The sequence below is a fragment of the Hordeum vulgare genome, chromosome 2H (assembly GCF_904849725.1).
Source record: "Hordeum vulgare subsp. vulgare chromosome 2H, MorexV3_pseudomolecules_assembly, whole genome shotgun sequence".
NCBI classification, from domain to species: Eukaryota; Viridiplantae; Streptophyta; class Magnoliopsida; order Poales; family Poaceae; genus Hordeum; species Hordeum vulgare.
In genome coordinates, this window is record NC_058519.1 from 10,689,770 (window position 1) to 10,703,824 (window position 14,055).

At 40.2% G+C, this 14,055-nt stretch overlaps 2 protein-coding genes across 3 annotated transcripts; both read right to left on the reverse strand.

Moving 5' to 3' along the window:
- Window positions 1–8,473: 8,473 nt before the first annotated feature.
- On the reverse strand, window positions 8,474–10,399 carry LOC123424398 (glyoxylate/hydroxypyruvate reductase HPR3-like). Of its 2 annotated transcripts, none has more exons than XM_045108007.1 (2): window positions 9,869–10,399; window positions 8,474–9,134 (listed from the first exon to the last, which is right to left on the reverse strand). In XM_045108007.1, the coding sequence occupies exons 1-2, from the start codon at window positions 10,295–10,297 to the stop codon at window positions 8,613–8,615; spliced, it is 951 nt and encodes a 316-aa protein (XP_044963942.1). In that variant the 5' UTR covers window positions 10,298–10,399; the 3' UTR covers window positions 8,474–8,612. The 2 variants fall into 2 exon arrangements, with proteins under 2 accessions (XP_044963942.1, XP_044963941.1); XM_045108006.1 differs by lacking the exon at window positions 9,869–10,399 and adding an exon at window positions 9,301–9,853.
- Window positions 10,400–10,470: 71 nt separating this feature from the next.
- LOC123424397 (hydroxyphenylpyruvate reductase-like) lies at window positions 10,471–11,613 on the reverse strand. The gene has a single exon (XM_045108004.1). The coding sequence runs from the start codon at window positions 11,573–11,575 to the stop codon at window positions 10,484–10,486; it is 1,092 nt and encodes a 363-aa protein (XP_044963939.1). The 5' UTR covers window positions 11,576–11,613; the 3' UTR covers window positions 10,471–10,483.
- Window positions 11,614–14,055: the final 2,442 nt, after the last annotated feature.

A 14,055-nucleotide genomic window follows, 5' to 3' on the forward strand; every position in this document is an offset into this window, starting at 1 on the left:
TTGGACAAAGTTATCAGTTGCATTATATGCTCATTATTACCCTCAAGAAAAAATATACAAGATAAGCAGGAAAAACAGCAGCTTTGGACAGCGACCAGGTGAGAACAATGGTAGATACCTATATCAGGTACTAAGGTATACTCTTTGAATGTCCCAAACACCATTATCCTAATTGTTTTTATTGTGAACTTCTTTTATGATGGACTTGACTCACAGAGTAAACATGCACTAGATATTGCTTCCAAAGGTTCTTTTATGAGACCGAGATCTCACAAGCATGGAATCTACTAGATGGAATCTGACATAATGGTTAGAGTTGGTAACTATGTTCGAAAGAAAAGACAAAGACCGATCATGTTGAAGATAGAATTAAGTCTTTCCTTAGAATAAAGGAGATGAAAAATCTTTGTCGTAAGCTTAATATTGGGACTGAGCCCGCTTTGGGTATTTTGCAGGATTTTTTTTAGTTTTTGCATTTAGCAGACGTAAGGTTTGAAAAGCAATTCGCATGATAGAGGCAATCGTGAAGAAAAAAAAATACTCCACCCCAAGATCAAAGAGAAGCTTATTTTAAACAAAAGAGCAAAGGGGGGGGGGGGGAATCACTTACAGCTAAGCATAAGAAGAGCATTAAGATTGAACAATATGGGACTCCATCATATGTTGATATCGTGAAAGAACTTGCTACACCTATAGCAGTGGTTAATAAAGAAGTTTATTTAGACCGAGATACTACATCTTACCTGAAAGGGTGTACGGGAGGTAAGGATACTGAGGGTTCTTTGCAACAAGTCTTACTTTGGAATATGTGACCCTGAATCCCAGGTCAATATTATTCCTTCCACTCTTTATTCCAAAAAATATAATGATATTTCTCCACGTACCCTCGAGCCAATTGACGTTGTTATTAAGCTTGTAGATAAGACTGATAGAATACCTTGTGGCATCCTTAAAGATGTCAACATTATAATAGGCTCGTTTATTTATCGCATTGATATTTATGTACTAATGATTTTATAGGATAAATATTGTCCTATTGTTTTTGTAACTTCTTTTCTAAATGTTACAGGAGCATATATCAAGAAGAAAACTATCTCTACGAAATGGGGCGAAGAGACGATTAAATTTTCCCTACAGTCCTACGCAAACCATATCATGAAGAAGCTCAAGATGAGGCTGAGTAGAAATTAAATCAACTAGCTGAGAATCATCTACAAACTCCGGAAGACGAAGTTGAAAGAGTCTTGGTAAGGCCCGGGTATTTATTTGAAGAAGAAGAAGAAAGGGAATAAATTGAAATGATAATGATGCTACACTGATAGCCAACCCACGTCTAAATAAACTATACAAGGTACTTGGAAGAAAAGGAGATGAAGAACTACCTCCCCCTATTCTGAAATATTTATTGTTGTTGTTAATGCTGACTTTTCACGTAAGGAAAAAGCAAAAAAAAACTATTGACAATATTAGCTATAGACCGCAAGGCTTTGGGCTATTCAATGAAAGACGTAAAAGGGATAGATCCATCTATTTATTCTCACGGTGTTCCTATTGAAGAAGGAGCTAAACTAGTAACTAAAAGTCAAAGAAGACTACACCCTGCTTCCAAGAATGTGGTAAGAAAAGAGGTAATACATCTTCTTAACGTCGTGGTAATTTACCCCATCTCTGATAGTAAATGGGTAAGCCCAGTCCATTGCATTCCTAAGAAAGAAGGAGTTTCCTTAGTAATTAATGAGAATAATGCCCTAGTCCCTACTAGGGCTATTATTGGATATGGAATGTGTGTTGATTTCAGGAAATTAAATAAATGGACTCAGAAGGATCATTACCCACTACCATTCATAAATAGGATATTAGAAAGGTTGACTAACAACTCCTATTTTACTAATCTTGATGGGCATTCCGAATTTTGTTTTTAATTCAAAATATTTTAAATGAATATATTACAAAAATGACTCTGCATAAAAAAATTGAAAAATGTTGACCAAGAATTTGAAATATGTTAAATGTGTATATCGAAAATGGTTATCCCGTATACAATAAATGTATGCAAAAACAATATAATATGTATAAAGTAATTTGATCATGTATTTAAAAATGTTGTAGAAGTATTTAAAAAAATTTAGTTGAGTTTAAAATATGTTAAACTTGTATAAAGAAATGTTGAGCATATATGATAAAAATGATTAAATATTTTGATCATGTATATAAAAAGGTTAATTAAGAATTTCCAAAAAACTTTAATCAAGGATTTTTAAAATGTTAATCACGAAAATTTAAAATACTAAATGTGTATAAAAAATGTTGTCCATCTATTACAAAATGATGAGAATATTTGGTCATGTATATAAGAATGTTAATCAAGATTTTTTTTTAAATATTGAAAAAGTATTTCAAAAATGGTAATCAAGCATTACAATTTTGAAAATTTGTATAAAAAATGTTTACCTTGTGTTAATAAATGGATGAAAATTTTGATCATCTATATAAAAATGTTAAGGAAGCATTGGAAAAAAATGCTGAATAAGACCAGGCATCGAATCCCCCTTGCGCTCCGGTTTCTATTCATTATTCCTTGAAGTGCCCGATATTGGGTTGACTTGTTATTGTAACCGCTTCACACGGGAGTTCCTTTCATCTTGTGTCAAGCGAGTTATAGTTGTTGCAGTGCGCGACTATGTCTAACGTCATGCAAGATAAAATCAGGTCTCCTTTGACGGACCATGCAAGGGATTGATTTTTTTTTTATTTTTTTACACTTTTAAATACTCTAAACATGTAGTCCCTCTGCCCCAAAATAACCGTCTCAACTTATACTAGCTCTAATACAAATTTGTACTAAGCTTAAGACACTTATTTGAGGACGGAGGGGGTAAATTATAAAAAACATATTTTACATAATATTTTGGAAAAATGTTTATTGTGTATTTCAAAAATGCTAAATGTGTATAGAAAAACCGTGGATTGTGTACACGAAAAATATACAATGTGTGTGAAAAAGGTTGATCATGTAGTTAAAAATCTTTAATCAAGAGCTTCAAAAAAACATTGTTACCCAAGTATTTGAAAAATATTAATCAAACATTTGAAATGTTAAATGTTTGATTGGGTTGACCCATTACTGTAACCGCTAAACACGAGAGTTTATTCCATCTTGCGTCAAGCGAGATATAGTTGTTCCAGGGCGCGACTATGTCTTACGGCATGCAAGACAAAATCTGGTCTCCTCTGAAGGACCATGCAAGGGATTGATCTCTTTTTTTACTTTTTTTACACTTTTAAGTACTCCAAACGTATATACTAGAAAAAAACATAATTTACATAATATTTTGGAAAAATGTTGATTGTGTATTTAAAAAAACTGCTAAATGTCTATAGAAAAGCCGTGGGTTGTGTACACGAAAAATATACAGTGTGTGTGAAAAAAGTTGATCATGTAGTTAAAAACCTTTAATCAAGAACATGAAAAAACCCTTGTTACCCAAGTATTTGAATAATATTTACCAAACATTTGAAATGTTAAATGTGTATAAAAATAATGTCCACTATGTCTTCAAAAAATGTTATATTATATAAGAAAATTTTGAATCAAGCTTTTGAAAATGTTAAATGTGTATAAAAAATGTTGAGCAGGTATAAAAAGAGTGTTAATAATGCATTTAAAAAAAATGTTAATAAAAACTTAAAAAATTAAATGTGTATATAAAAAATGTCGTCTCTCTATTTCAAAAACATGTACTTGAAAAACCATGTATTAACAAAATATTAATTTCTTATTTGAAAAGTACTAACAGCTTATTTAGAAAATGTATTATACATGAACCAAATGTTAATCTCATATCAGAAAATGTATGGAAACAATTAGACATTGAAGATATAAGTTATCAGAAAACATTAATTATGTATTTTAAAAATGTTAAACATGTATATAAAAATGTTTCTGATGTACACAAAATAGTGTTGAATGCGTACTTAAAAGAGTTAACACTTGTTGAACAGAGAAGAAACCAATAATAAAAAAAGAGGACGAACACAATAAAAAAAGAAAAAAAAGGAAATTGAAAAGCCAAAGAAAATAGTGGAAACAAATGAAAACCGAAAATCAAAAAAGAAATAAGGAAAACTGATGAAACCAAAAAATGAAAAAAGAAAGGAAAGCAAAAAATATCAACAGGATCCGAGAAAGAAACAAAGAAAAATTGAATAAACGTTGAAATCCTAGATAGAAAACAAGAAAACCAATGAAAAGGCAAAAAAAAAGGATATAAAACATAAAAAATCGATGAGAAAAACAAATGAAAAAAAGAAAAGAAACTTAAAGAGAGAAGAAAAAACGAGGAAAACTGAACTAACCCAGCGAAAGAACACTGCTAACAAAATTGCAATCCAGCGAACGAAAAAAAACTAATATGGATCGGCCAGTAGCTACAGGTAGGATGGAATCCCTTCGGCGAGGTGAAAGAAACACTCGCACTAAACAAGATGATCTAAAGATATAGTCCCCATGGTGCATAGCTGCCACGCACGCGTACGTACGGACATGGTAGTTAATAAAGGAGGCAATAACACTAGTAGTGTTTAAAGTTTCCACCGATGTACACTTTAGTTGGTGGTGGGCTTAAAAAATATGTTGAACTAGTTTCGAAACATGGCACGAGCGTACAAATACGGTTCTAGTTCCATCAATAGACATAAAATACGCCAACATGACGCCTTATTTTGCTTGGGCCCATGGGTCACATCTAGGAGCACAAAGGGAAAATTCATACTACTATGTCTCTATAACCCGTGGTCCGACCTATCAGCACAAAGGCTATTGCCGCTAAAAAGAGTCACCGTTGGGACCCGAACCAGCTACCTCCCTCTCGCGGCGATGGTTTTGATAGCCATTGCGATAGCCTTTTTTTCTCTCCTCTATCCCATTATTTTTTCAAGGTAAATAGCTTGCAAAAGTGTCTTATATTGTGGGATGGAGAGACTATCTACTGAGGATACGACCACTTAATGTATGGTAAAGAAGCACGCTTGTGTCGTGTAAATGGGATGCAGTTAGTGCGGCAGATGTTGCACATGTTAGCTTTCTTTAGGTTTTAGATTTGTAAGAAGTATGTAAATTATATTGATTGTCATAAAGTTAAATTTCAATTATTCGTGAGTTAATATTATACATACAAATAAAATAACTTCTTTAGGAAATTATTAAATTTTTTAAATCATTTTTAATTTTTAAAAAAGTAAATAAAATAGTACTGATGATTACAAAAATATTTGTATAATTGAGAATGGTATATATTTTCCAAATTAGAACTGATAAACTATATTAATTTTACAAACATTTTAATAATTATTTGCACATTTGTTTTATTCATAGGAATATTGTTTAATTATATTTTGTGTAATTTAAAAATATTCCTAAACATGCAAAGGAAATCAACTAAAACTATTATATGAAATTTATGAATATATGCCATGAGTGAAAGTTATACACACATGAATAGTAACAATTAAAATTTATATTTTCATAATTTTGTACAAGCCACAGTGTTTCTTTGCATTTAGTAAACAATTTAATTTTTCTATTTTGTAAATATTTTAAATGTAATCCACGTGTGAATAAGTGATTAGTTTTAAACATTATACTTTTTTTAATATGTTATATTTTACATATAATATAAATAAAACTCCAAACTTTAAATGTATTTTATTACTATTGTGATTATAATTCACAAAGCTTTGACAATTTCTCAAGAAAACTAACATGTGCAACATGAGCCGCAATGACTCAGCCCATTTGAAGGACACGACTACTCCTTTACAATACATTAAGTGGTCATATTCTTTGTTGTTGCTAAAAATTTGGTGTATTTTTTCCCTTTCAAAAACATGAATTCTAGGAGGAACATAAAGCATTCCAGACAACAGGTATGAACATGGGTTGCACCCGTCTAAAATTAATCACATGATATAAAGAGGTAGAAGAGTATATTCCTTTACTAGTGAGCTGCCAAATCAGGCATTAGCCTCATCTGAGAGGTTTATGCTTCTGGCAGTTTTACAAGAGTTGGTATCAGTGTTCCATAAGCCCATCAGAAAAGTTCCTTCTAAAAGAGAGTTTTAGGATATTGCCATCCCAAACATTTATGATACTTTTGTTCTGTTCATTACAAATGGAATATACATTCCAGAGTTGAACAACAAGAGGAGATGTACCAAACCAAGTATCTTCCCAGAATCTGATTTTATCCCCTTTACCTACTTTCCACCTATATCCAAACTTGAGTGTTTGGATAATACATTAGATCCCTTGCCAGAATCTGGATGCATGGGGGTTTGAGCTAAGAGAGAAAACATTGGTTTTTTCATGCATGTATTTGCTGTCTATCTTAGTTTTACAAGGTTTTCCATCCCCCTCATAGCATCTTTTGATCCGGGATCCCAGGAGGTAAGTATTAACCTCCTTGAGGTTTGGGATTCCCAGTCCACCAAATTCTTTTTTCATATTAACTAGATTCAAATTAGCTAAATGTAGTTTTCTATGGCATTCAAAATCATTCCACAAGCAGTTAGACATCTGAGAGTTAATCCACTTAATGGCCCATTTGAGGAATTTGAAGAAAAAAGTAGGTATACAAGGATGCTAACGAGGCATGCTTGGATCAAGATCAGCCCGCCTTTGTAAGAGAGAAAAATTCCCCTCCACCCATCAATTCTCTTCATAATCTTATCTATCAAAGGTTAAATATCCTCTCTCCTGAGTTTGTCATAGTGTATAGGGATCCCTAGGTACTTAATTGGGAAGGCCCCTTTAGCACATCCGAGAGCATCTAAAAAAACATCAAGTTCAGGATCTTCCAAATTAACGGGCATCAAGCCATCAACTTACTCTTACTATAATTGATCCTCATTTCCGAAACTTGCTCAAAACAATTTAAGACTATTTTGAGATTAGTAGCATGATGGAGATCAGTTTTAAAGAAGAGGATGGTATCATCAGCATATTGGAGGCATGCAATGCCTCCAGGACAGACTTCAGGGCATAGCCCTTCAAGCAGTTGCCGATGAGAAGCCTTAATCAACATCCTAGTGAGAACATCTACCACAATATTGTAGAGGAGGGGAGACATGCGCCCCCTGCCTCAGGCCTTTAACAGTGACAAAGAAATCGCTTTCACTATTGTTGACTTTAACACCAACACATCCTCCATGGATGATTTGTTGGATCCAACTCATCCATTTCTCCCCAAAACCTCTAGGTTTAAGTAAATCAACGAGGAAATCTAGATTAACCTTGTCAAAATCTTTTTGATGGTCTAGTTTCAAGACTAGCCCTTGCCTTTTGCTAGAGTGAATAGAGTGTAAAACCTCATGAGCTGTTACTATAGTTCCTAAAAGGTACCCCTCCCATCACAAATGACCAATGGAGGCTTGGCTCCAGTGATCTCTTTTTAAATAATCATATTTATTTAGCACAATTTTTTTTTAAAAGATTGTACATACACAAATACATGTTTAACACGCCTGAGAAATGTTTCAGAACAATATAATTTCATACGTGGCGTACACAAAAAAGACAGATACGTAAATGAAAATGGGCCAAATTTTGTTGTTGTTGGGCCTATATTTTGTCTTTTTTTCACAGCAAGCAAATCTTAATATTTTTGAACGAAAATTTTCAGATCCGTCATGAGTATGTATAAGTTTGCACATGATTTTTTTTTTTTTGAAACTTGAAAATATCATTTTCGAAGATTTTGGAAAAAAGGGCTCCTCGAGCCCGACCTCCAAATATTCACACCCCTCCCTCCATTCCATAATGTACAGTGTGTGCGCTTCCTGAGATCTAAATTTGACCATACGTTTAACCAACGAGACTGTCTGTGACGGAAGTAAAAATTGAACCACTAAATTCGTATCGAAAATACAAATTCACTGGTATAGTTTCTGTTGCCCAAAGTCGATCTCATTGGTTAAATTTATGGTTACATTTAAATCTCAAAAAGCATGAACGCACTATATTATGAACCGGAGGGAGTATCTATCTTTAAGAAAGGTGATTGGTTGCTAGCAATGAGCCTTTAAAGGCTGATACTTTTTAATCTCAAAAGATTCTGAAAAAAATACATAGATAAATGAAGGTATAATACACAAGTGTGTAAATTTTCAGAACAAAATACGTTGAAATGAGGGCTGTGCAAAAAAGACAAATCTGGAACTTTTTAACACATGTTAATATTCATCATTTCAGACAATGAATTTGTCTTTTTGTACAGGTTGCATTTCAAAGTATTTCGGCCTGAAATTTTAAACACACACGGATCACATACTTGTTTAGTTGTATATTTTTTTCAGATTTTTCAGAACTAAATTTTTTGAATTTTGATTTTTTTTAAAAAATTTCGGCCTTCATGACTTTCGGGAGCCAAACGTCCGTTCTCCTATTATGCACTCTATGTAGTGGTAATACTTGCTGTTAACGAACTTGAATTGCTGACCGCTTGCTGACAGATTTTATTCACTCAGAGACTGGATTACACTGAACTAAACATACATGAACGAATTCTGCAATTCATTCAGAGGACATCGGACAGCACACAGATGGCGTCCTTGTTTCAGAGCTGCACGGGGCTGAGCAGAGGCTTCCCCGCGAAGAAGGCGTCCAGGTTGCCGGCGACGAGCTCGATCACGTCACGGATGGACTCAGGCGTGGCCACGGCCCTGTGCGCCGACAGCACGACGTTGTCCATGGAGAAGAGCTCCGGCGGCACGTCCGGCTCGCTCTCGAACACGTCCAGTCCGGCGCCGCCGATGACGCCCTCCCGCAGGCACCTGACCAGCTCCGGCTCGTCGACGAGGCCGCCGCGGCCGACGTTCACCAGCACGCCGTCCTTCCCCAGCGCCTCCATCACCTCCCGGTTCACCACGTGCTTCGTCTCCTCCGTCAGCGCGCAGCAGAGCACCAGCACGTCGCTGCCGGAGGCGAGGTCGCGCACGGTGGGGACGAACTCGTACGGCACCGACGGCTTGGGCGACCTCGAGTTGTAGGAGACGACGCAGCCGAAGGCGGCTAGCCGCCGCGCGATGCGGGAGCCGATGTTGCCCAGCCCCACGATCCCCACCCGCTTGCCGCTCACCTGCCATCGATCGCATAAGACTCCGGTGATCAAATTCTCCTCTTGTGCGCGTTTTCAGAATAATTTGGATGCTTTGAAGAGTTGTAATTCCATAAATTTTGCGGGGATGGCCAACAACAACTAATTCTTGCTACCGCGATTGACGGGGATCTCCGGTTAAATTAACCTTGGAGGCGAGGGGATAGTCCCCGCCGGCCGGCCAGCTGCCGCGCCGGACATACGCGTCCGCAGCGGCGACGCGGCGGAGGGAGGCTATGACAAGCCCGACGGCGTAGTCGGCCGCGTCAGCAGAGAAAGCGTCCCCTGCGTTGGTGACGCCGATCCCGCGGCGGCGGCAGGCGGCAAGATCGACATGGTCAACGCCGACGGACGAGGTGAGTACGAGCTCCAGCTTTGGGAGCGCGCCCATGAGCTCCGCGGTCACTGCCGGGAGCTGGACTGTAAGGAGCGCCAGCGCAGAGGCGGCTGTGTCCGCGTCAACGTCAGCGAGAGGAAGGAGAGTGTAGCGAGCTGAGAGCTCCAGCTCAAACTCCGGGATGATGGGGTCTGCCAGGAGCACGACAGGCTTGGAGGCATCGGCTTGGGTTTGCGCCGGCGGCGGCATCTCCTCAATCGGTGGTGGGTTGGGTTTGGGTAGGTAGTGACTACTCAGCCAAGCGAAGGGGAAGAACAGAGCACCTACTACTAAAAAACAGAGTCGTCCAGCGCGGTGGCGGCCCAGTACTAGTACCTACCTTGGTGGTGAGAGGATAGTCGCCGTCCGTCGCCCACCTGCCGGCCCGGATGTGGGCCTCGGCGGCAGCCAGCCGGCGGAGCACGGCGACGACGAGCCCGACGCCGTAGTCGGCCGTGTCGACTGCGAAGGCTGCACCTGCGTTGGTGACGGCGATCCCGCGGCGCCGGCAGGCGGCGAGGTCGACGTGGTTGATGCCCACGGAGATGCCCGCCACGAGCCCGAGCGCCGGGAGCGCGGCCAGGTGGTCGTCCGTGACCGGCTTGAGCCCGATGAGCAGCGCCCTCCCCTCGGCAAGGGTCGCGGCGTCGGCGTCCTCGACCAGCACGAACCGGAAGCGCCCGGCCAGCGCGGCGGCGAACTCCGGGAACAGCGGCTGCCCCAGGAGCACCAGCGGCCTCTCGCCAGCGGGCGGCGTCGTGCCTTCCATCGCTCCGTGGAGGGAGGAAGGAATGGTATCCGGTATCGCTACGCTATCGGAGCATCGGTCAGTACCTGATGCTATGGACGGACAGAGACAACGCCGCCAGCAGACACGGTTGGTGGTGGACTAAACAAAGCCAGTTTTATTCTTTGTGAATAGCCCGCGGTCAGTCACGGTAGAAATTATTTGTGCTCAGTCGGAGACGGCGACGGTCGTAAGCAGCGGTGCGCCGGCGAAGAAGGTCTCGAGGTTGCCGGCGACGAGGCGGTCGAGGTCGGCAATGGACTCCGGGGTGAACGCGGCCCGGTGAGGCGTCATGACGACGCTGTCCATGGCCATCAGCTCAGCCGGCACGTCGGGCTCGTCCTCGAACACGTCCAGCCCGGCGCCGGCGAGCCTGCCCTCCGCGAGCGCCCTCACCAGCTCCGCCTCGTCCACGTTCGGGCCGCGCGCCACGTTGACCACCACGCCGCCGCTCCCCAGCGCGTCCAGCACGCGCCTGTCGACGACGTGCCGGGTCTCTGCCGTCAGCGCGCACGCGATGACGAGCACGTCGGAGCACGCGGCGAGGTCGCGGGCGGTGGGGTGGTAGCAGTAGGAGACGTTGGGTTTCCGGCGGCGGGAGTGGTAGGAGATGACGCAGCCGAATGCCTCGAGCCTCTTCGCGATCGCCGAGCCGATGCTGCCGAGGCCGACGATGCCGACGCGCTTCCCGCGGAGCGTGGACCCGAGGGGGACAAAGTCACCGCGCACCGGCCAGAGTCCCCGCCGCACGTACCTGTCGCCCACCGATACGCGACGGAGCACGTCGATGATCAGGCCGACGGCGTGGTCGGCGACGTCGGAGGAGTACACCCCAGCGGCATTGGCCACGGCGACGCCGCGGCGCGCGCACTCGGGGAGGTCGACGTGGTTGAGGCCGGCGCTGACGGTCACAACGCAGCGCAGCGACGGGACGGCGTCAAGGAAAGCCGCGTCGACGCGGACGCCCCCGCCCGGGACGAGGGCCACGCGCGGCGGGTCGTCGTCGGCAGCCGCGGCGGCGAGGAATGCTTCCATGGAGAGCGGCGAGGCGTGGCGGTCGAGGAGGCTGAAGCGGGCGGAGAGCGAGGCGAGGGAGGCCGGCGGGAGGCGGCAGAGCACGAGCACCCGCCGCGTCGCTGCCATCGTTGTCGACGGAGGGATGGAGAGGGCGCGATGGGCGGCCAGGTATAGTTGATCTGGGCAGAGTTGCAGTTTCTGTTGCGATAAAGAATGCGGCGTTGCCGTCGGGGGCGCCACCATGAACCGAAATGACGAGCAAAGCGGAGCAGATGCAACGGCTGAACGTATTTTCTAAATTTACAATAAAGAAGTGGACTTTGTCACCGGTAATTTCGTATGTTGAGCATATGGGAGCATGTGCTCCCGATTCAAAATCAATATTTGATTTTATAAAAATTCATGAGAACATCATGGCGTACAATATCACTCAAACGACTGTATATCAAGCGCATCCTTACTATCTCCCATCACTTTTACTTTTATAATATGATAGTACATGGGGCCATTAAATTTGCAAAATACGAGTAATAAATAAGCAAAGAACCCTGATAAATGTCACATGTGTGACACGAAGCAATCATGCCATGATGTTTTTTGAATGACAAGTTTAGTTACCCTTGACAAATTTAAGCCCTATTTGAAAATCACAATAGATTCTGAGAATTTAGATTATGAAGATAGATTATATAATCAGGTTTATAAAAATAATTTTGGTGCGCATGTTTGGAAAACAGGTTATATAAACTGTAATTCATATTTTTACATTACATAATGACCTGTCTGTCATGTGCACGCTGAGGAGAAAAAAAGAAAAGGGATGGCGGTGGAAGGAATTAATAATTACCTCCAACTTTACAAGGATAATGAGTCATTAGCAATTCATAATCTGATTTATCTGGGTAGAGTAGATTGTGAGTTTTTAATAATCTTTTCATTTAGTTTTTTATAATTTACAACATAATATGTTCTATTTGAAGACAATATAGATTATAAAAACCGGATTATCATAATCTGAGTGATTTCAAATAGGACCTTAGTTGTGAAGAATGACAATTTTTTGTTTGGATGACAAGTTTCACTCTTTTTAGTTTTTTTATCGGGTGGCAATTTGAGTTGTAAAAAAGTCAGGATGTTGTTACTTTATGCCATATGTGCGGCACTTATCATTTGGGTCAATAAATATAATCATACTACATATGAGACTTTACAAAAGGCATACCATAGGAAAATAATGCATGGAATCTGGGTCTAGGCGCACCCGAAATTTTCCTTTTTAAATAGTCAAATATTTTTGAGTTTTTTTCACCACATACATGATCTAGCATAAAACTTGGTAAAAGTTTTGGGACAAAATGATTTGCGCTATATTGCGAGCAAATTACAACATAATCAATACTATATAAATGCATTTTTGTGTTACTGTTCAGAATACGACATGGCTCATTTTGTCCGGAAATTTTAAACATTTCTTTTATGTTAGACTATGTTTGTAGCAAAAAAAAATTCACATTCTTTTGATTTTTTACTAGCTTAGAAAAATAACTTTTTCTTAGTCGGATGCACCTAGACCCATGTCCCAAAATGATACACCACCATACCATATAAATACATTCTGAATCTTATAATTGTCAAAGAGACTTATTGTTTTCCAAAATATTAGATTCATAGTTAAAAAAGATATGGAATTATGAAAGTAAGAGCTTATGATCGTAAAATTCGAAAATGTTGATTGATTCATAGGCATGGATGAACTAGTCACTTCCTCTAATCTGAAGCATAAACGGAGAGAAGAGTGTGCTCTTTTTGTTTTTATCCTCTTGATGCCCCATTTCAAGCCAATAAAATCCACCCTTTATCTAAAAAAACAAAGACAGGGTAATCTAATAAAAAAAACTTTACTCTGTAAAAGGTAAAAAGAAATACCTGCTGAAATGTTGAACAAACAACTTGAATGTCCACATACATAACAGAAAATTGGCATACATGGAGTGGCACACAGTACACAAGAATTAAGATACACATACAGTAAGCCCATGGCCACAACTCATAACGTGCATGAGTCACCTCTCCGAGCCTAATCATGCCTTCTTTGGTTTATAGGATAGGAATATCATAGAAATAAAAAAATGTACGAAATGAGATGACATATATATCAAAGCCTATGAATAGGTATAAAAATAGAAAATGAGATATCATTTGGTTCATGGGATATGTTTCTCTTCATTGAGTCTGGGCTAATATTTATTTTCTTTTGAAATGTCGAGGATAGAAATCAATCCTACATAGAAATAGAACAATTCCTATATATCAAAGGACTCTGAAAGTAATTTTCCTACAAAAATCCCATCTTGTGGAATTCCTAACAAGTTCCTGCAAACCAAATATGCTTTCAAGTTGTATAGGAAGCAATACATACTCATAATGCTTTATATCATACCGCGGTTGCAAAGTATATATATTCGCCGGCTCATATGCTCTTGGATGAGCAAAAAGTTCAAAAAAAAGTAAAAGAAAAATAGTGGCACACATTAAGTAGTGTTTCGGGTGCTTGTAAACTGAAATCACATTCATGGAAGTCATGGAAAAAAAATGATGCTCTCAAAATCGTAATTTTAAATGCATTTTGGATCTCCGATTTTATTATTTTTGTCATGACTTCAATGAATGTGATTCCATGCTGAAATTCTGAAAGCACTAGAAAAACATTTCTTAATATTTCC

What these genes read in the sequence shown, in the direction of transcription:
- LOC123424397 (XM_045108004.1), bottom strand. Translation starts at nt 11,575, where the DNA reads ATGGTGGCGCCCCCGACGGCAACGCCGCATTCTTTATCGCAACAGAAA.
- LOC123424398 (XM_045108006.1), bottom strand. Translation starts at nt 9,738, where the DNA reads ATGCCGCCGCCGGCGCAAACCCAAGCCGATGCCTCCAAGCCTGTCGTG. An exon ending in ACTATCCCCTCGCCTCCAAG is followed by an intron (nt 9,135 to 9,300) that starts GTTAATTTAACC and finishes GATCGATGGCAG; the next exon opens with GTGAGCGGCAAGCGGGTGGG.